This window comes from Malaya genurostris, chromosome 2 (assembly GCF_030247185.1).
Source record: "Malaya genurostris strain Urasoe2022 chromosome 2, Malgen_1.1, whole genome shotgun sequence".
NCBI lineage: Eukaryota > Metazoa > Arthropoda > Insecta > Diptera > Culicidae > Malaya > Malaya genurostris.
In genome coordinates, this window is record NC_080571.1 from 306,243,865 (window position 1) to 306,264,970 (window position 21,106).

The following is a 21,106-nucleotide window of genomic DNA, read 5'->3' on the forward strand; positions in this document are numbered from 1 at the left end:
CAAAGATTATTTTCCCTTAGCTCTTTGAATTCCCCGGCAAAATTTTACCAGATCTTTTGAAATTATTTGAAGAAAATTGCGTTGCAATCAAATTAACAACAGCAATACTATCTACTACGACCTTGAAATTCTTGCCACTCTCTTCTTTTACAAAAAATGGGAGAAAAAATTAATTTTAAAAACCCATCCTTCTAGTCTAAATGCCGATTCTCTTCAAATTATAATGTTAATGATACTTGCTACGCCTCCTCGCCTATAAAAATACCTTTATGACTATTTCTGAAGAGAAAGAAATAACTGTGTCAAATTTTATAGTAATTCGTACAATAGTTCCGGAGTTATGCCATTACAAACATTACACTTCTTTTCTAAAGGCACTTACTACACCCTCTCCCCACAGAATATCCTTATAATATTATTTATCTAAGTTGTACAAAAAGTGTCTACTGTCTTCAAAAAGTACCGATTCTCGTCAAATTGGATCAATTTTTTTATGACCACCTTTGTTAAGTACACTTGCTACGCTACCTTTCCCCATGGAAATACTCTTATAACTATCTTTGAAGAGCAAGAAGCACATGTACCAGGTTTGATAGGAATCCGTTAATTAGTTTCGAAGTTATGCCATTACAAACATTACACCCCCCTTTTTAAAGGCACTTGCTCCATCCATTTCCTATAAAATCATATTTACGGCATGCAAAATGTTTCTAAGATCTTCAAAAAATATCGATTTTCGTCAAGTTATATGCATTTTCTCTTGATCCCCCCTTTTAATGACACTTGCTACGCTCCCTCCCCCCATAAAAATACGCTTATGACCATCTCTGAAGAGCAAGAAGTACATGTGCCAATTTTGATAGCAATCCGTTCAGTAGTTCCGAAGTTATGTCATTAAAAACATTACACCCCCCCCCCCTTTTTAAAAGCTCTTGCTACATCCACCCCACATATAATCATATCTAATATATGCAAAATGTTTCTACGGTCTTAAAAAAAGTATTGATTTTCGTCAAATTAGACAAATTTTTTCATGACCCCCTCCTGTTAAGAACACTTACTACGCTCCCTCCCTCATTAAACTACCCTTAGGATCATCTCAGAAAAGCATAAAGTATCTGTGCCAAGTTTGGTTGCAATCCATTCAGTAGTTTCGGAATTAAGCCGTTTTAAACATTATACCCCCCTTTTTAAAGGCACTTGCTACATCCACCCCCCATATAGTCATATCTAAGGTATGCAAAATGTTACTAGAGTCTTCAAAACGTATCGATTCATGTCAAGTTATATGAATTTTTTCATGACCCCCCCCCCCTTGTTAATGACTCTTGCTACGCTCCCTTCCCTATGAAAATACTCCTTAAACCATCTCTGAAATGCAAGAAATACCTGTACCAAGTTTGGTGGCAATCCGTTCAGAAGTTCCGAAGTTATGGCTTTACAAACATACAAACTTACATCCATTTTTATATATTTAGAAGAAGAAGATAGAAGATTGTTCAACGCTTCCCTTAATGCGGGGACTTTCCCGGACCACTGGAAGAAATCATATATTTTACCGGTTTTTAAGAAAGGTAACAAATCTGATATTACTAACTACCGTGGGATAGCTTCACTATGTGCTGTATCCAAGTTATTTGAAATAATTATTCTCGATTTCATAACTCACAAATGCAAGGACTACATATCTGTAGCTCAACACGGTTTTTTGCCTAAGAGGTCAACATCTACAAACCTTGTAGCATACACATCTATTATCATCCGATCTCTACAATCGAATCTACAGGTTGATGCTATCTACACAGATTTATTAGCGGCATTTGATAAAATTAATCATCAAATAACGATTGCTGAACTCGACAGAGTGACCTCTAGTTGACGCTTTAATGTATTGGATGCATTCATATGTTACTGGTTGCGAGATGTCGGTGAAAATAGGAAACTACACAACAGTTCCTTTTACTGTTAGTTCTGGAGTACCTCAAGGAAGTCATTTAGGACCGTTCATATTTTTACTCTATTTCAATGATCTCAACTTCTCCGTGAAATGTTTAAAACTATCATTTGCTGATGACATCAAACTATATCATCCTATAAAGGAACTAGAAGATGCACGTTTTCTTCAAGCTTAGTTTGACACATTGGCCAAATGGTGCCACAATAATAGGATGGTACTAAACGCCTCCAAATGTTCTGTTATATATTTCTCCCAAAAATGCTCAATAATTACATTAGACTATCATCTCTAGCAAAATGTCCGATCACAAATTGGATTTCAAGAATCACGTTGATTATGTAATTTCCAAAGCTTCCAAACTTTTAAGTTTCATATATCGGATCACTAAGAACTTTACCAATATACTCTGCCTGAAGACTCTTTATTGTGCGCTAATTCGGTCAACATTAGAATACGCAGCCATCGTTTGGTCACCTCATAATCAAATCGACATTGATCGTGTCGAAGGTGATCAACGCAAATTCATTAGATTTGCACTATGTAATCTACCATGGAGGAACCCATTCAACCTTCCTAGTTACAAAAATCGCTGTCGGCTTATTGAGCTAGATTTGTAGGAACGTTTGCAAGGCTGTCTTCATTGCTGATCTAATTCAATCACGTGTTGACAGTCCTGATCTCCTACAATTGATCAATTTTGACATTTGACATTTGAGTACTAATTTTAATTCTTTCCGCTCGACCACCCCTTCGTCTCTCCATCATCTCCATTGAAAACTAATAAATTCGCTCGTTGGAACTAATTTTTTGTATCTCCTCTTCTCCTCTCTTCATTGTTCTTCTACCATCTTTTCGATCACTAATTATATCTAACACATGGATCAATAAGTCCCGAGACAAAAGCAGAGATGGCGCTCGTAGTAAACCAGTAACCACGTCTTTCTAGAATACTAACCTTTGCTTGAAACGGGTCAAGGTTGGAGTAAAGTCGTTTTGTAGTTTGTTTAAAAAATGGAAAAAACCGAGTTTCGTGTTTTGATAAAACATTGTTTTTTAATGGGTAAAAACACCGTGCAAGCAAAACAATGGATTGAAGAATGTTATCCGGACTCTTGTCCATCAAAAGCAACGATTTGTCGGTGGTTCGCCGAGTTTAAACGTGGTCGTACACAAATGACGCGGAACGCTCGGGTAGACCACAGGTCGTTACACCTTCCCCACCCCCTATACTCGCCAGATTTAGCCCCCAGTGACTAATGGCTCTCTGCTGATCTTAAAAAAATGCTCCAGGGAAAAAGATTTGGCTCAAATGAGGAGGTCATCGCTGAAACTGAAGCTTATTTTGAAGCGAAAGATAATTTTTTTTTATAAATATGGTATTGAAAACTTGGAAAAACGTTGGAACCATTGTACCACCCTAAAAGGTGATTATGTTGATGAATAAAAAAAAAATTTGCAAAAAAATGTTGTTTCCATTGTTAGTCTCGGGACTTATTGATCCATGTGTTATATGTCGGTTCTAGCCACGTTTGCTCACTCTCTTTTTTTCTCCGTATTCCAGCATCTTTTTCGACCACTAATTAGACCTAACGGGGTTAGGTTTCATTCGTCAACTCTCGTTCACAACTCCTAACAGCTATAGTCCTGGGGTGTCCTTTGCTGTACCAAACATATGCCACCACATAACTCAATAGCTAATAGTTTCATTTCATGTTTAACAATCTTTGATTCTGTTGATAGTTAAATTCGCAAGTTTTCATAGATTCCACTTATTCTCCGTAGATATGACATTATTGCGTTGTAAACTCGTAAATCTCGACTTGCAATTTGTTCGTTGAGACGAGTCCAGAACTATTTTCGCGGAAGATAAGTTACAGTGTCGAACGGGTTATACTGAATTTTAGCAGATACTAAATAAAGATACACTGAGGTCTTTTGATGTGGAACACTTCTTTATTTTCTATATAGGGGTGCAAATAAGAAACTCAAGGAAAAATACACGTAGAAATGTGGTCTGGTTTTGAACACTTACAGCTCAGTCTATTTTGTATCTATTAATGATATGATTTCATGATTTGATTGGAAATATTTCTATTTCGATTTGAATGTGTCAAGTCACGTATCATCAATTATATAAGAAGTGTATCGATAAGTAGTTAGCAACATTCAAACAGTTATTACTCTGAAATGGCTTAATTTTTTGCAGCGTGTTTTACGGTGACATGTTTGTTTACATGTCAATAACAGCTGCGCAATCGATTGATTTCTGTACGGTTTATCGTTTCAATGATGAATTGATCCGGAAACGCGAAAGAAAATTCTGCACACTTGGTGCTCAGAAAGTGGTGTCACGTACAACGAAATTGCAAAATGGGTGAAAGTGCACCACACCAGTATCAAAAATAGTATCGAGAAGTTCGGTAAGACCCTTTCCATGAAGGATTTGCCCCGATCCGGTAGGAAAACGGGTCGCAGCCAGCCCGGCCGGGACTTAAAAGTGGTTGAGTACATCAGGAAAAACCCATCGGCGTCGACGCGGGATTTGGCCAAGCAGTTCAACACCAGCATCGGGATGATTCAACGGATCAAAGTTCGGAACTCCCTGAAAACGTACAAGAAACAGAAGGTGCCGAAAAAGTCCCTGGTACAGCAAGTTCAGGCCAAAACAAGAGCGCGAAAACTGTATAACCGGATTCTACAGAATAAAGACGGATGCATCCTGATCGACGACGAAACCTACGCCAAGGAAGACTCTCGAGCGCTGCCCTGACCGCAATATTATACGAAATCGGTGTACCAGAACCTGGACGACGCTGACACCACGGTGGCGATGGAAAAGTTTGGGCAGAAGGTGTTGGTCTGGCAAGCAATTTGTACCTGTGGTTTGCGGTCGTCGATTTTCTTCACGAAGGGCACAATTAACGCCAAGGTGTACGAGGAAGAATGTTTGAAGAAGAGAATGCTGCCACTGATGTCAAAATATGTTTTTTTTTTCGCTTTTTGTCGTGAATACGACTTACTTTACTATGGAGTGCCTTTTCAAAATTTACCCTCTGAGAGAGTGATAAGTTCTTGATCGTGAATATCTATTGTTGTATCTAACGAATCGACATAATTTTTTCTACATGTCGTCGGAAATATGATCACAATTTTATGATAAAATTTTCAGTTTTGTGACATAATCTCAAATAATTCAAAATAAACTTTTCTGAAATGTTTTGTATAAACGAGTATCAAAGAGGATAATTCATAAGGCGCGTTTGTCTTTCTCGTATTTTTAAAGCTCATAGCTCAGTGATCTGTGAAAGGATTTATATAATCTAACTACCAATAGAATTGAAATTTTTTAACTTAAACGTGTATAGCAAAAGGATTGAAGTATTTTAATAGTACACTATTGAAAAACCTGTCTCATTTGACCCATGTCCTCACCAGCCAATCAGAACGCGTTCTGAGGAAGAGAACAAAATATCTGCTGCTGTACAACAAATCGTTCGAGAAAAATATTCCGAACAGTGCTTAATATCGTAGTGAGTTCCACAATTTGGTCCTTCTGAAAGGCAGGAACGAATCTCGTACAGCATCCTGATAGTTTCTTTCAATGAAATGCAAATCCGAAATGAAATAATCGACATTTAAATTCTGTATGCGGCTATGTTTATAGCCGTTAGGACCGCCCATTAGTGAAAAAGCTACAAACGAAACCACGTAAAAAGAAACCTCTTAAAAAAATTGAATCAGTTTGGATTCTATCCAGCAATGTCAGATCTACGGAAATCTCCGTAGATCTACGGATTCGAACATTTTCTACGGATCTACGGATCCGTAGACAAAATCTACGGAAATTGGATTTTTTCTACGGAAATCTACGGAAATTTAAATTTATCAACGGAAAACTACGGAAAGTAGTCTTGTCTGACGAGCAAAAAAAAGCTTTTCACCGCGAGAGCTTCCGAGAAAAATGCCAATCTACGGAAATGACACTACTGCTTTCTGGCATCGCTGATTCTATCGCCACTGCGAGCAGATGTGTTTTGTGTCGTCTGTACAGCTAGTTTCGCTATCGACAAGAGCGATTACGTCACAGCTGCCAGTCATTAGCATTGGTGAAAAAACAACGGTGGAGAGCATTACACAAAATCAGCCGTTCTAATGGCTTTAAAAGTTTTCTAAAGAACTATTCGGATTTGTTGTTCGCATATCGAAGGTAATTATCCTCAGTTTAGTGCAAATCAAGAACAGTTTGGTTAGATTTGTGCACTTTTCGCTGTGTGAAATTCACAGTAATCGAGATCAAGTGAAGCCTTCTTTGTTTTTGCAAAAAATGTTCCAGAGTTTAATCAAAGATAAATAATAAAGACATGTACGTGCTTATAAATATTTTATAAAATGTGGTTCGTTCCCGGTACCTTCTGAAATGACTGCACTCACCGCTTGGCGGAGCGCGAAGTTAATTGCATTGTTATCATTTCAACCAAAGTGTGCCATAAAATCTCAATATATACAAATGAGCTACCGAATCGAAAGGGTTCTCACGGTTTGGCATTTGCATTATGGATGTATGATGGAAACTCAGCAGTGCAACCAATTTATCACCATTGGTGCCAGTTTCACGGAGGACCGTAGATGTGCGCCAAAAAAGATCGTGACTGTCATGTCTGGAAATTCGTTTGTGGTTTAATGTCGTAGAGCTTACGCAATTTGATCCTTCTGAATGCTGGAAACGAATCCCTACAGCGTATTGATAGTTTCTTTCAATAAATTATGCAAATCCGAAATGAAAAAATCGACATTAAAATTCTGTATGCGGCTATTTTTATAGCCGTTAGGACCGCCCATTAGTGAAAAAGCTACAAACGTAATCACATACAAAGAAACCTCTTAACAAAAATTGAATCAGTTTGGATTCTATCGCCACTGCGAGCAGATGTGTTTTGTGTCGTTTGCACCGCTAGTTTCGCTTTCGACAAGAGCGATTACGTCACAGCTACCAGTCATTAGCATTGGTGAAAAAACAACGGTGGAGAGCATTACACAAAATCAGCCGTTCTAATGGCTCTAAAAGTTTTCTAAAGAACTATTCGGATTTGTTGTTCGCAAATCGAAGGTAAATGTCCTCAGTTTAGTGCAAATCTAGAACAGTTTGGTTAGATTTGTGCACTTTTCGCTGTGTGAAATTCACAGTAATCGAGATCAAGTGAAGCCTTCTTTGTTTTTGCGAAAAATGTGAAAAAGGGGAATGCTTGCATAATTCATACAATTGATCAACTAATTGATATTCGGAAGTGTTAAGGAACATGTCAGTTGTTTTCGTATTCACGACATCCAGTTATGTCTCTGACATTACCCACCCGCCTTTTTATTCAATAATCAATGTTGCTAACTACTTTTCGATACACTCCTTATGATCAGGTAGGCAAGGTCATTTTTTTCAAAAATCTGTGATCAAGCCAAAAACCTGTCTGTGAAAATCTGTGCCCGTTTCCCGTACCATAATAGCAGATCAAAATAAATTTGGTGAGCAAAAAAAAAAAAGGTATCACTACCAACACACTCTGTACCTTTTTCCTCAACCGCTCTGTACTTTTTGGTGCTAAACTGTGCTAGATTTCAAAAATTTGTGATTTTTTCCAGAATCTTTGAAAATCTGTAATCATTTTCAGAAATCTGTGAAAATCTGTGTCATTTTTAAAATCTGTGCAGAAAATTGAAAATCTGTGAACCTGGCATCCCTGCTTATGATTGAAATTTTGATTAGTAGCGAGCAGTGTCCTATCGGCCATCCATGAAAGTTGTCCATCAATGTCAACTTCCCTTTCTGAGCGGCCTAGATAGCCGTGTAGTGTCGGTAGCGGTTTCCCAACTGGCTAAGAATAATGCTACGGTCCACCTGTACCGGTGGTATAAGTCCACCAAACAGGTAAGCCGTGTGGCTTCCGGCGGAATTATTTTCTACCAAGAATTGATCCACTGGTTTCCTGTTCCATGTCGTAAAAGGCCAAAAAAATAGGAACTCTTAAGTCAAGGTGTATTTCCGTGCCGAGGACTGAATGGCTGCAGGAGGTTAAACAATGCAGTCGCGAACGGAATATCTTGGAACTTAGTCGCTGATGGTTTGTTAAGGAAACTTAATAACCTTGGATTTTCGACTTATGGTTTTGCCGACGATTATCATATATTGATGACCGGTATGAGCATTATCACTCTCTTCGATTTAATGCAGCAAGCCCTGCGATCTGTTCAACAATGGTGTTATCAGGTTAGATTATCTGTAAATCCGGGCAAAACATCAATGGTGCTTTTCACTTATCGTAGGATAATCACAGGAGCTCGTCCGTTACAGTTCTTCGGTTCAGAGGTCACTGTGGTTGATCAAGTTAAATATGTCGGGGTTATTCTTGATTCAAAACTGAATTGGTCTGCTCACATTGACTTCAGGATTAAAAAAGCTTGCGAGGCTTTCGGCCAATGCAGACTAGCTTTTGGAAAGTCATGGGGACTCAAACCCAGATACATTCATTGGATCTACACAACTATTGTTAGACCAATTTTAGCATATGGTTGTCTTGTATTGTGGCAGAAAGGAGAAGTCGCGACAGTTCAGTCAAAGCTAAATCATCTCCAAAGGATGGTCCTAATAGCGATGACAGGAGCATTCACGACAACTCCTACTGCTGCTCTAGAGACGCTACTAGGCATAAACCACTACATGTGTTCCTAAAACAAGAAGCATTATCTTGTGCATACCGTCTTAAGGTAACAGGGCTTTGGAACAGTACCCTTTAGATTATGCTACCAGCCACACTCGCTTGTGATCTCAAATGGTTACGTGGAATGAGTATTTACTCGCACCGAGTGACCTAACTCTCACTTGCAGTTTTCCTTTCAAAACATTCAATGTGAGCTATCCTCTTCGTGAGGAATGGTTGTCTGGTTGTTTGGAACGACAACTTGATGAACACATAGTTTGTTATACGGACGGTTCTCTGTTGAATGGTCGTGCTGGTGCTGGTGTCTACTGTCGTGTCACATGGTAAATACTGTACTGTGTTCGAAGCAAAAATCTACGCGATTCTGTATGGAATACAATCGGCAATGATGAGTTGGCTAGAGCTGGTGCAACGAATGATTTCGTTGGTCCGGAACCAGCTTTACCACTTTCAACTAGTTGGATAAAGCACAAGATTCTTTCTTAGGCTGCATGCCAACAAAAGGATATTCTCTTCTCTCGTTTCTCATAGGGTTTAGCAAATTGTTTGGCATCCTTTTTGGGGTACCGAATTTACTTCTGCTCGTACATACTGCGAATCGTTCTGCATTCTTCCGGGAGTGCAGAATGGTGTCGCTTTTATAAAATCTCTAAATCCTCTCGGGGGTTGGAGGTTTTTTTAACTGTTCATCGTTCATCAGAAAGAACGCACATAGTAACAAACCTAAATAGGTTTTACAGCAGACTGTTCGGAACCTCGTAGAGGTTCAGAATTTACTTCTGCTCCCACTAAATGTGATCCCCAGCAGATTGTTCAGCATCCCTTAGGGGTGCAGAATTTACTTCTGCTTTTTATGTTTTTGTGTCGTCAATTTTCCCCATCCTAGTCCAAACCTTACCATTTCCCTTCAATGCTTCCCTCTTATATATCGGGAAAATGATACTAAAAACAAATTGATGGCAAGGCACAAATTTCCAAATATAAAGGGGAACGTGCCATTCGAGCCAATTTGTTTTGATTCCTGATTGATTGGGGATCATTAGTAATTTTGGTTGCCTTGTTCCACATCAATGACTCGTTTTTTTAGACGAGAGATACGCACCGCGTAAAAAAACCTCGCAAAAAAACGCGTAACTTCAGAAATCCACGTAAAAAAATTGGATAAAGCACAAGAAAACACAAAAAACGGTCAAACTGAAAAAAATATTTTTTGATGCCAAATATCTTAGAAATGCATGAAACGTCCAGATCTGGTGTAATCTAAAAAAAAATTTTGTTTTGAAAAAAAATCGACTTTGGGAAATAAAAATTTTAGAATTCCGAAATCCAAGATTTAGTTATGCCAAATGTCTTAGAAATACTTGAAACGTTGAGATATGATGAAATCTAAAAAAAAAAATATTTGAAAAAACGACTAGGATTTAGAGAATTTGAGACCGCGTCACTTCGGGAAAAATTTTTCGATGTCGAATGTCTTAGAAAAAAAGTGTCAGAGTGTGACCTAAAAAAATTTCGAGATAACACAAAATCTCGACGATTCATGCATTTCTAATACAAAACTAGAAAACAGGATAACTGAAAATTCGTGTAAAAAACCGCGTAACTTCGGAAATCCGTGTAAAATAAACGCATTAAAATACCGTGTAAAAAAAGACCTCAGTCTATTCATATTCTCAGTCACCATTACTAACAATTTTATTATTTTTAAATTCGATGTGCCTAAAATAAATAATGTTTAATCTGTTTCTCTTTGCTGCAACTGGAAGACTAACTAACTGAACAGTGTATCTGCTTTAAGGTCTGAGGACAGAGGGCCACGTGTTGAGTTTTAAATCGACCACGTGGCTCGCTCAATTCCCTTTGCGCATCGTATTTCTCTTGTACTCTCTCGTATATGAGCAAACTGTACCGGGTTGCCAGCATACATTTTATTATTTTGATGAGAAGTTTTATCACATTAATCTATCGTATGGGTTGGACATTACATGGATTCCAATGAACAATGAAAAAATATTCAACTTTCAATGTCTGTGTGTTTGGCAGCCTTGTCGAGCTAATTTTATTTCTCTCTCTTTTTTCAGAATGCTATTAGGAAACCAAAGCGAAAAAAATGGTGGATGCATTGAAACTGACTTTGTTTCACAGAAAAATACAATGTACTAATCGCATCTAAACTAAATTATAATTTTTATGTACTAATCGCATCTAAACTAAATTATCTAGACTTTGTCACGGTTGATTTATGATACAAGCCTTCAAAGCCGAGATATTCGATGAACAAGTAGAGGTATGCATTTCCGAGTGTTCCAATTTTCAGCAGTTCTTCTGTCAGAAAAAATACGACACGTCCGCTAAACTCAATGAATCATTCTGAAAATTTCACAGAATATTCTCAACTAAATTTCGAAAACATTGTCAGGTGGGTTTTTCTATATTCTGCACCGTTTCCAAGAAAATTTAATTTGAAACGGGAAAATAGCAAAAAACCTACCACTTTACGGTACTGTCCTCAGCCCTTAAGAGGTTACACCATTGTAGAAAAAAAAAAAAGAGAAGGAATTTTTTGGGGAATTATTTTGGGACCAAAAAAATGGAATAATCCGAATTTTGTATAAAGCACATTTTAATATGTATATTTAAGTGCAAAAAAATGATCAGTTTTAAACATTAAAACACAAAATGGCGGCTTGGCGGCATTTCCGCGAAAGTGCTACATTTTGACGGTCGAAAATTCAGCTCTCGCAATTTTCGATCTAGAACAAAAAACAAAACATTCTCTAATATCATATTACAGTGTGCCTAGAGGTACGTAAGGGGTTTTAAATTAATTGATTTTCTGTAACCCTTTGAAAATAAAACCGCATTTTTTCATCACAACATTGTTCATAAAAAAATATTCACAATTTTCAAAACCCCCTACTTACCTCTGTGGAGATAACTATCGAGAATATTCTGTAAAATTTTTGAATCGATTGGTCAAGATTTACTTGACTTATGTTTACGGCCAGCTCAAAAAACGTGGATCTGAGATAAACACGTTTAAAGTTTCCGGTGCTGTACGATCGAATTTCTAAGATCGAAATTAAGACGTTTAAACATTTTTCCCGCTTTTCATCTTTTGGAATATTATTTCTAAGATCATACATGACCTTTTACAATGAAAAAAAAAATTCTACAGTGGTGTAACCCCTTAAAGTATCAAAAAAAGTTCACGCGAAACTTGTTCTATAATTTCAAGTTGCCTTAAGTACGATTCAGACGGCCCGTCACCGTCAACCTCCGTCACCGTCAAAATTCATTGAATGCATTCTTATGGAGTCATTTACACGTAACATCACCGTCACGGAACGTCTTTACGGACGGAGCGTGTGAACGTTTCGGGCAAAGAAAGTATTAAACTAATTTTGACGGAGGCTGACGTTCCGGTGAGGATGATGGAAGAAGATGGACCGTCTGAATCGTACATTAGGCTCTAAAACCGAGAAAGTTGTTCTGCACTTTCAAACTACCAAAAGTTCTTCGGGTACTTCGCATACTTCAAAGACTGGGTATGTTTACTGCAGATTGAAATTGTTGTAAAATCCATAAATCCTTCGATGAATTGCATGATTTGCATCTTACATGGATTTACGTCTCCAGTGAAATTGCATGCTACTCATTCTTCTTCGCTTTTTTTTGTATTCAGTAAAAGAAAAAAATCGACTGATCTATTGCATAAAAAGTAATCCTAGTCATTTACTTTTAACTGTTTTATACTTCGATAATGGTACCTGTCCTAAAGAAAGATATCTACCGGTACTTCATCAATTTCAACTAAAGTTTTTCCTCATCGACTTTCACCAGTTTATTGAAATATTCCATCGACTATCGACGGCTCAATGGCTCAGAACCCATTTGACTGGATCATTTCGTGGCCCATATTCCCCTGGGTCGTCCCTCTGGGCCGTTCCGGCCTCAGCTAGCACAGAAAAGCTCATAAAACCGTCACACCTGGCACCGCTGGCCACGTGTCCCAGCACAGACCCAATCATCGGGCGCACGAGCGAACGAACGAAGTGAATGTTTTATGACCCACGTCTTGCTAGTGCGCGCGTGCGCCTACTCAGTTCACTTCGATCGGCAGCCCCGCGATCGCAACTGTCTTCGAACCAGCAGTCAGTTAGTTTTCTGCACAGCCACGGCTTGCTAAGATCAACTGTTTCGCGAGCCGGCTGTCCCCGGTAATAAAAGTGAGTGAAAAGAACGAAAAAAAAACCAATGCAAACCCTGTAGGCACTTTAGCATAATTACTGTACCGTTGGATATGCAAAAACGTGGATCAAAACAATCGAATTGTCTTGCAACCCCGCCGTGATGTGTCAAATCTTCTTACTTGCTATCCTAGCAGTAGTTTGTTTTCGAGCTGATCGATGAACATTTTCCTGCTTGACCGTACGCGATAATGGAACATTCAAATTTGGGCCACTGAACCTGATTTGCAATTCACTAAACCTGAATAGCGGATCGAACATGCCTTCTCACTCAATTCCACTTCCATCGCTAATGTATTTTTTTTTCTCGTTCGTTTTGTAGTTTCCTAAGTCGTGGTAAGAGTATTTCGATCGAAGATCTATCCACAGAACGCGACGAAACTAACTTCGATGACGACGTCGAACCCACGCAGTGGAAGCGAGTTAGTAAGATTCGCCGTTCGCTTCAATTCCCAAGGAAAACCACCCCGAAGTAAGTGCTCTCCCGTGCATTTTGTTTTTTTTAGCACCTCAAAAGGTGCTCGGCTGCCGCAAATGAGTTAATTTTTATTTCTTTATGTATTTCGCATTACACAGAAGCAACGCCCGTCCGGCCGACTTGCCCGAGAACTCTGTGAGCGTGAGCAAAATTCGACAGGAATTGGAAAACGGTCGCCGATTGAACACCGCCATGAGAAACAATCACATCGATTTCGTGGCTCTTGATAACATTCTGAAGAATGTTGTGGATTCCCCAATTCCCAAGGTTGACGCTCCCCGAACGCCAACTGCGCCTACGACGACCAAACCTCCAACGAGTACTTTTCTGACCGCTGAATCACTCAAAGCCATACGCGGAAAACTTAGGAGATTAAGTAACGAATCGCTCTATCGGGACGATATGAGCCCCGGTGAGGAACGTAAGGACGACGATGACTCGGTTACGATTACGGAGGTGGAAACGCGGATGGGTCAGCTTCAAACCAGCAGTTCGTCCGACAGTTCATACAAAAGCAACAGCTTGGAGTCCAATCGGAAGGGATCTACCGACAGTAATTCGGAAGATTGGCACTCGAGACGTAAATCATACGGATTCGAACGAATGCACCAGTCGTCAGGATTTATGGCAAAAATGGACTCTTCAACTGACAGCGGAATCGGTCGCTCGTCAGATCTCAGCTCTAGCTGGTCTAGCGGAGGAACGGAGAACATCGCTCATACCAGAGGGACCATTGTTACGTTGGGTGACTTGGGAAAGGAGAAACCGACGAGCTCGGCCATGGTCATAAAGATTACCAACGAGGCACAGGACAGTGTAAAGTTGAATCAACGGGACGAAGAGACGAAACGTCACTCGATTGCTGTCGACGAGACCAGTTACGTGCGTGATAGTCTGAAGAATATGTTCGAAAAAAAGACTTCGGTTAGTGTGAATGGTTTTACCCACACATTCATTGATGACTTAAACAGGAACAAAAAGAAGGTTGAGTTTTGTAAAACAGAAGTACATTTCACAGCCGATTCGGGACGAGTAAATATAGTTGAAACCGACGAAAAACCACCACCAACTAATGTTTTCCGTCGACGACGTCGATCTTCGGGGGGTTCCCTTGGATCGACATACCTACAGGCGATCAACTCGGGCGTTCCGGTGACTCATTTTGGTGACTTAGAAAAAGAGGTTAACGAATCAGAACTGAAAGAAAATCCCGTCTATTCGGCACCTCCTTCGGTTGTGACCACTTCGGTCGGTCGTTCTGATATAAATAATCCTAGCAAGGCTATCGTGACGGCTTCGGATGACAGTGACAGTCATTCAGCAGATGAAATATCCCTACGGGGAATACTCAAAAATAAACCTACTAAGCCAAAACCGTACGTTTTGGGTGAAAATCTGGACAGTAGTGAAAGTTTATGGGGCGTCAAGCTGCGTCCCGTTTCGACCGAACTGAATTATTGGAATGGTGAATCGGATGAGAAGATGCATAAAACAGATGACACTGCCACAGGTGGTGCTTACTCAACAAAAATTAATTTGACTCAACCTACTGTGGTATCCTGCAGGGCTGATGGTAAGTTTCTCAGCAAAAGCGTTTTTTTTTTTAAATTTGTAGAATGCTTGACATCTCTCTAGAGGATGAACTATCGCTGCACGTAACACATTTGTTTTTTTTTTGGTTTTAACGCTTTCACGTCGCACGCCTAATTGGACCAATACAGTACTAATCCTGTGCTACAGTCACCCATTCTGGTCTAAATCTACCATTTTTCTTTTGCACCGTTTTCCTCTATTGCAAACTGTAGATTCGTCAGAATCGTGTCCAAAATCCACCACCAAGATAATGATCGGTATGTCAAACTCTGATCCAGTACCGACCGAACGCAATCCGCTTAAATCGACATCGCTGATCATGCGTACGATGCGTTCGGCGACTCAGTTTGATAATGCTATGAGAAAACTCGAAGCAGCCCGCCGAGATTCGTTGGACAGTAATACCGAAGAGGATCGTCGTTCGGCATTTCAGTTGATCTCCAGTACGATTGCAAAATCGAACTCTGCCAGTAGTATCTACAAAGAGACACCCAAGCTACGGGTAGCCAAATATGCGGCTTCCTTGGACGGTGATATCGACAACGATGAACGACCGTCCTATCGGGCTCCAGTAGCTGCCTACCGCAGACGATCCACAAACGAATCGCGACTGTCGGACTTCGAAGCGTATATCAGCAAAAATAGTATACGCCGGTCCAGTACAGATGAATTTCCATCCGTCAGTATGGTGTCAAATGCTACTACGGCTAGACCAGTAGCAGCACCCCGGATGAAGAAACTTGGTTCAAGCGTTTTGAGTCATCAGCTAACTCAACTGAAGCGACTGTATGACGCCGCCGAACAATACGACAGCGATGACAGCGCAAAAGCTGACGAAGAGGTCAAACTGTACCTAGGTAATCTGGCTGGAAGTAGCGAAGAGAAAGCCGGCAGTGAACTGTCCGGAAGCTGGAGTCGACTGAAAGCTAAAAGAAATTTCCAAAAGTATCGCGACCAGGACGTAAAAATAACGGTAAACTCTCTGTCAGGTAAGTTCAGAGTGCATGCACGATTCTATTGATAGTTCATCCGCGGTGTACATATTTGATACTTCTTTCCCACGGGTTTCAAATGAAAGCTACATTTATGCATATTACTTTCATAAATTTCTGTAGAATTTGATATAGTGAAACCAGCATCGATCGGAACAACAAAAACAACCATCACGAGTGACGGTCAGCAGAAAAGCAGTAACATAATGTCCATTGCTCTGAAAAGTCCTACGCCTCTGCGGAAAGAGCCACCACCATCTAGCCCAGGTATGTCAAAGTTAGAAATCCCTACAAAGAACGAAGCCAACAGTAACGTTTTCGTAGTGAAAACCCAACCAACGATCAAACCGCAACAAATCACCACTCAACCGACACAACCATCATCACCATTCAAGCGGCACGTTCCGACTGCCACCAGTAGCGAAACGAACGGCACAGCACGAAACGAAGAACGGGCATCACTTCGGCTGTCGTCGGGTGCACGACAACTTCGCGAACATGAACTGTCATTCTTCGGTGTCGATCCGAACAAAAAACATGAATCATCAAAATCATCGGCTTCCGCTTCGTCCTCGTCGACGAAATCGACCGTGAATACCACATTTACCCGATCCACAACCCTCACATCATCCTTCATTAAGCGTAACTCGATTAACATGAATCCCTTGACCCCATCATCCACGACATCCTCGGCCAGTTCTTCTAGCCACGCGAAACCACAGACTTCGGCCTCATGGCAGCTAACTAATGACAAGCCCGACTTGCTGCGGCACAGTCAAAGAATTGATGGTGTTACGAATTACAAAACTAGCAGAGATTCCTCAACAACGACTGCCCTGAGAGCGGATACGACAGTGGTGCCATCCGCCGAACCACACTACGAGAATCTAGTCAACCCTGTTGGGGAACCTTCAGCTACAAAATATGACCGCAAGAAAGATCTTAAGCGTGACGAAGAAATTCTCGAGGAGCTGACACGCGCAGCTGATGAGATTATGAATGTATGGTATCCTACCAAATCAAAACATCCAACTACAGTCTACTATACATTTGCAGGTTGTTAACAACATGTCCAATGCTGAAAGTACGGAAAGTCTCCTCAACGAGTTTCGAAATTCCAACAGTGGATGCACATTGGGTACGATCAGAGAATGCTCTACAACGAACAAGATCATGAAATCGCGAGGAATACAAGTCTCAAAAAACTTCGACGAGAGTCTGAAGCGACATCAACGAACGGATAAAGGTATCATAGATAAGTTTCATCTAGCTTAGAACTAACATCCACGTTTTCAGTTTCGTCGGCATCTTCCAACGAGAGTCTGTTGCGGCCATCTCCAACGCCAAGTTCCAGCTCTCGAACCGCACATCCGCTCGATACTCGCAACGGTAACAGCCGTCGTAAAGTCACCAGCTCGACCAGTGAATCCCGTCGATTGATACGAATGTGTAGCAAGGAACGTCTGCACCAATCAAATGCAAGCTCGTCGGAAGATTTACCCAACTCAACCACAGTAGAGCCTCCTCGAAGACCACGCCGAACTAGACATCATCCCAGCTCAGGCGACAAAGACAAAGAAAGTCCTCGAATCGGGCTGTCCAAATCCTCAACCGCAGATAGCCGAAGAAGTGATGAACGAACTTTATCTAGTCGGTCGCATCGCAGCGAACGATCCTCCACCAGAACGAGCAAAGGTAACTAACTCCTAGATCGTCCTAGACGATGGCTTTACAACGGCTAACTATCAATCCTTTCAGGTCTCACGAGCAGTTCTCGTCCGTCCTCCAGCGTCCTTCCGGTCACCGCAGATCCACAACATCGTGTTCATCGCAGCAGCAAGTCCGGAACGTCCGTCCTGACCACTACGTATGTATTGCAATCGTTTATCGTACCACCGCCACGTCGCCACCGTCGGCGCCAACAATCCTCGAAAGCCATTGTGCGCCGGCATTCCTCACGCTTACGTTCCTCCTCTGCCATTCGTGCCAATGCCGATGTTACTAAAACGCTTAAACGAAGACGCCAGCTAGAGCTGTGCATTTGCTCGTAGCAAAATATAAGAGCGTCGTACGAGTATTTGTGTGGTTCTTTGGTGACCTAGTAATTCACCTTTCCTATGCGGGTTAGCTACATTTGTGTAGGTGCGTTCTTTTGTGTTAATCGAACTGTTTTGTGGCTTCCTTCAGGGCTTTTCCGCTAAAATCAAACCAACCAAACAAGAGCCAAATGATAGTTTAGCTATGGCAGATGGACACCTGTGTGCACTGTGCATAATTTGTGATAAAATCAGTAGGTGAATGATTATCTATTTTGCTTTACTTTAGTTGTTGTTGTTATTGTTGTTGTTTCCGTTTCTTTCATTTGCATCATTTATATTGGATTAACAGTTTCTGCTCTCTTTCGACATGCTGGTTTGGGAGCTTCTCTGTATGTGTTTGGTCGGATTTGTTTCCATAATTACTACCGATGGTTGATTCTTCATGACTACTAAGAAACTTTATCGGTTTGCTGCCAAAAGGCAATTGAATTCCCTATGATCTTAAAGTTCTTGAGATCAGTCTAAATAAAAGTTGTATATCCCAGCATTAGATGGTTGTGAAGCACTCACTAATCGAATAACAATAGCTATGGGTCTTTATCGTACTAATGCTTGACACTAATCTAGCTATTAGACCAGACTAGAAAATAGATTATGTATCACTGCGCAAACAAATTTATTGTTTTTTTCCTTGATTAATTTTGTTCCGTATCAATAAATCTTTGGTAGAAAATTCAGAATTACTATTGATTCTGGAATCCCAATTTTAAAATTTCAGATCTCTCTCATTCACTCCAAATGTCTTGTGCGTGCATATTTAAGGGACCTGAGAAAAAGAACCCTAATCTTTTGATTATTCCAGACAGTAAGAAAATGATTTTATTTCAATGAATTAGAATCGTTGTATGTGGAAGATTCCAGATTGTACGTCCCCTACCGCAAACGCGAATTTGCGGTGAGCACGATATCTCAAGAACCTTTGTATTGATTATTTCCAAATTTCCAGGTGTTGTTCCTAATTGCTATAGGGACCATGCACGAGGGCGTGATTTAGTGGCCCGGCGACGACAGCACACGAGGTGGCGAGTGGAAAAAATAATCCTATCGTAGCAAAACTTGTAATCTGAGTTTGAAAATACTTTCTAGCGTATTTTCACTGCGTATTTTTTCCCGAGCCGGCTATTAAATTTTGAGTCGAACTATTCGTTCTGTATCTAAAAACGGCCACGTCATTTTCTGTAATGTCAGTTGGATTTGTGTGTAGTATTGATTAGAGATGTGTAAAACAGCTCATATTGATGAGCAGTTCCGAACAGATCAGCTCACCAAAATGAATCGATTCGATGTATCAACTCATCAGCTCATTTAGATTGCACTCATGGTTAATTTTGTGACACGTTTTTCTTGTGCCGTGAGAGGTAAGAGTTCTTACTGATAATGTCTCATTTAATCCGTTTAAGAAGGATAGATGCAGGCGTGGAAGAAATAACGAAACTTGGTGCAAACATTTCTTCTCGAAGATCCGTTCAGCTCGTATCTTATTCCTCGTTTCACAATGCGGCGAACTGGGTAGCAAATGAGTGAGCTGGTGAGCTGCGGATACTTTAAAAAGAGCCGTGAGCTGTCACCTCACTTTTATGATTTGATTCATTGGAGCAGCTCAGGAGCGAATTGCCCATCTCTAGTATTGATCATATTCTCTCAAACATACTCTATTATCCCGATATTCCCAGCACATTAAATAATTTTTAAATCGACCGGACTGGAAACTCTGAAAAAAATCTTGCAACAAAATTCTAATTTCAGACCTTTAGTAAAATTGCTTCTGTGTAATTTCTTTTTATACTTTCACTTAAGGAAAATACCCTAACAAGAAGTTTAAATACGTTGTTAAATGAAGTAAGTTTATCTCGAAGTTCTTCTTACTTTCGCTGAATTGCAATTTTTACACCACTTGCTATTACTTTATTTTCAGAGCTAAATAGACCAAAATAACTTCCCGATCAACAAGGGATAACAAAATTGTATCTGGGGTTGTTTCGTTTTTTCTATCTAAATTAGTCATAATTTTGGCCTCGTTAATAGTTAAAATAACAAAAATTATAACTCAATTTAACCTAGGTCATAACAAAATTGTTACAAACCTTGATATGTAAATATCAATATTTTATCTAAATTTGTTACAAATTTAGTACGACTTTTCAGCTGTTATTACCCATTTTTGGGGGGGGGAAGGGCTTTATCGTGCAAATCATTTATCGTGCAAATCATTTATCGTATCTTTGTACCTAGAGGGCCGACTTTCAATTCGAATCAGTTCGCTCGTTCAATTCAAGTAGTTCAATTGAAGTACGTGTATGTATGTCGATTGGCGGGTATATTTGATTAAAATGTGCACTTAATTTTCTCGAAGATGCACAGTGGTTCAAAAGCGCATTTTCACGCTCTTAATTGATAACTCATAGGAACGTGGTTTTTGAGGTACAGTATCTTCAGCAAAGTTGCTCAGAATGATAGACGCCATCTTTTAGCCAATTTTATTTATGTGATTAATCCCCCTAAAAGTGAGATAAAAATATTATTTTAGTTCAGAGCCAACATGAGGGCTAATTTTTTTCGACAAAGTTGTTCAGAAAGTTATTTGAAACAAATTTGCTGAAGATACTATTCCCGTAATTTGAAAACACATATATTTTCAATTTATATGAGTTTTTCATATTATACAAAGTTTTTCATCATTAAAAACTACACAACTTTTTCAAACATACTATGTTGCTATCATTTTAGTTCAATGAAATAGAACCATTTTTCAAGTTTTTTTTTACAAAATTTCAACTTGTCTATCATCAAAAGGCGCAGAAAGATGCAAATGAAACTGCTTACATATTAAACTACTGAAATTTGATCTTATATGAAGTGAACCTTATCATTGCAAATGCCAAGGACAAGGATATTTGAAAAGAACATATCTCGCCTGCAGACGATCGCAAACGAATAATACCACCACGGTATGAAAGCTCTTTTGAAGTAGTTTAATATGTAAGTAGTCTCATCTGCACCTTTTTGCGCCTTTTTATGATGAACAAG

The 21,106-nt window shown here is 39.8% G+C and overlaps 1 protein-coding gene across 6 annotated transcripts in view; it reads left to right on the top strand.

Moving 5' to 3' along the window:
* Nucleotides 1-21,106, top strand: part of LOC131430992 (serine-rich adhesin for platelets) — a 371,249-nt gene that overhangs the window by 326,917 nt on the left and 23,226 nt on the right. For 3 of the 6 annotated variants that reach the window (XR_009229618.1, XR_009229616.1, XR_009229615.1), the window contains 9 exons: nt 13,240-13,389; nt 13,494-14,968; nt 15,201-15,977; nt 16,104-16,247; nt 16,305-16,981; nt 17,037-17,226; nt 17,277-17,675; nt 17,739-17,847; nt 18,168-18,274. Coding sequence is in view for 1 of the 6 variants with exons in the window: in XM_058596336.1 (XP_058452319.1) it covers nt 13,240-13,389; nt 13,494-14,968; nt 15,201-15,977; nt 16,104-16,247; nt 16,305-16,981; nt 17,037-17,226; nt 17,277-17,675; nt 17,739-17,847 (3,921 nt within the window). In the remaining 5 variants the exon portion in view is untranslated. The remainder of the gene's footprint in view (nt 1-13,239; nt 13,390-13,493; nt 14,969-15,200; nt 15,978-16,103; nt 16,248-16,304; nt 16,982-17,036; nt 17,227-17,276; nt 17,676-17,738; nt 17,848-18,167; nt 18,275-21,106) is intronic. The other 3 variants (XR_009229617.1, XR_009229620.1, XM_058596336.1) reach the window with 3 other exon arrangements.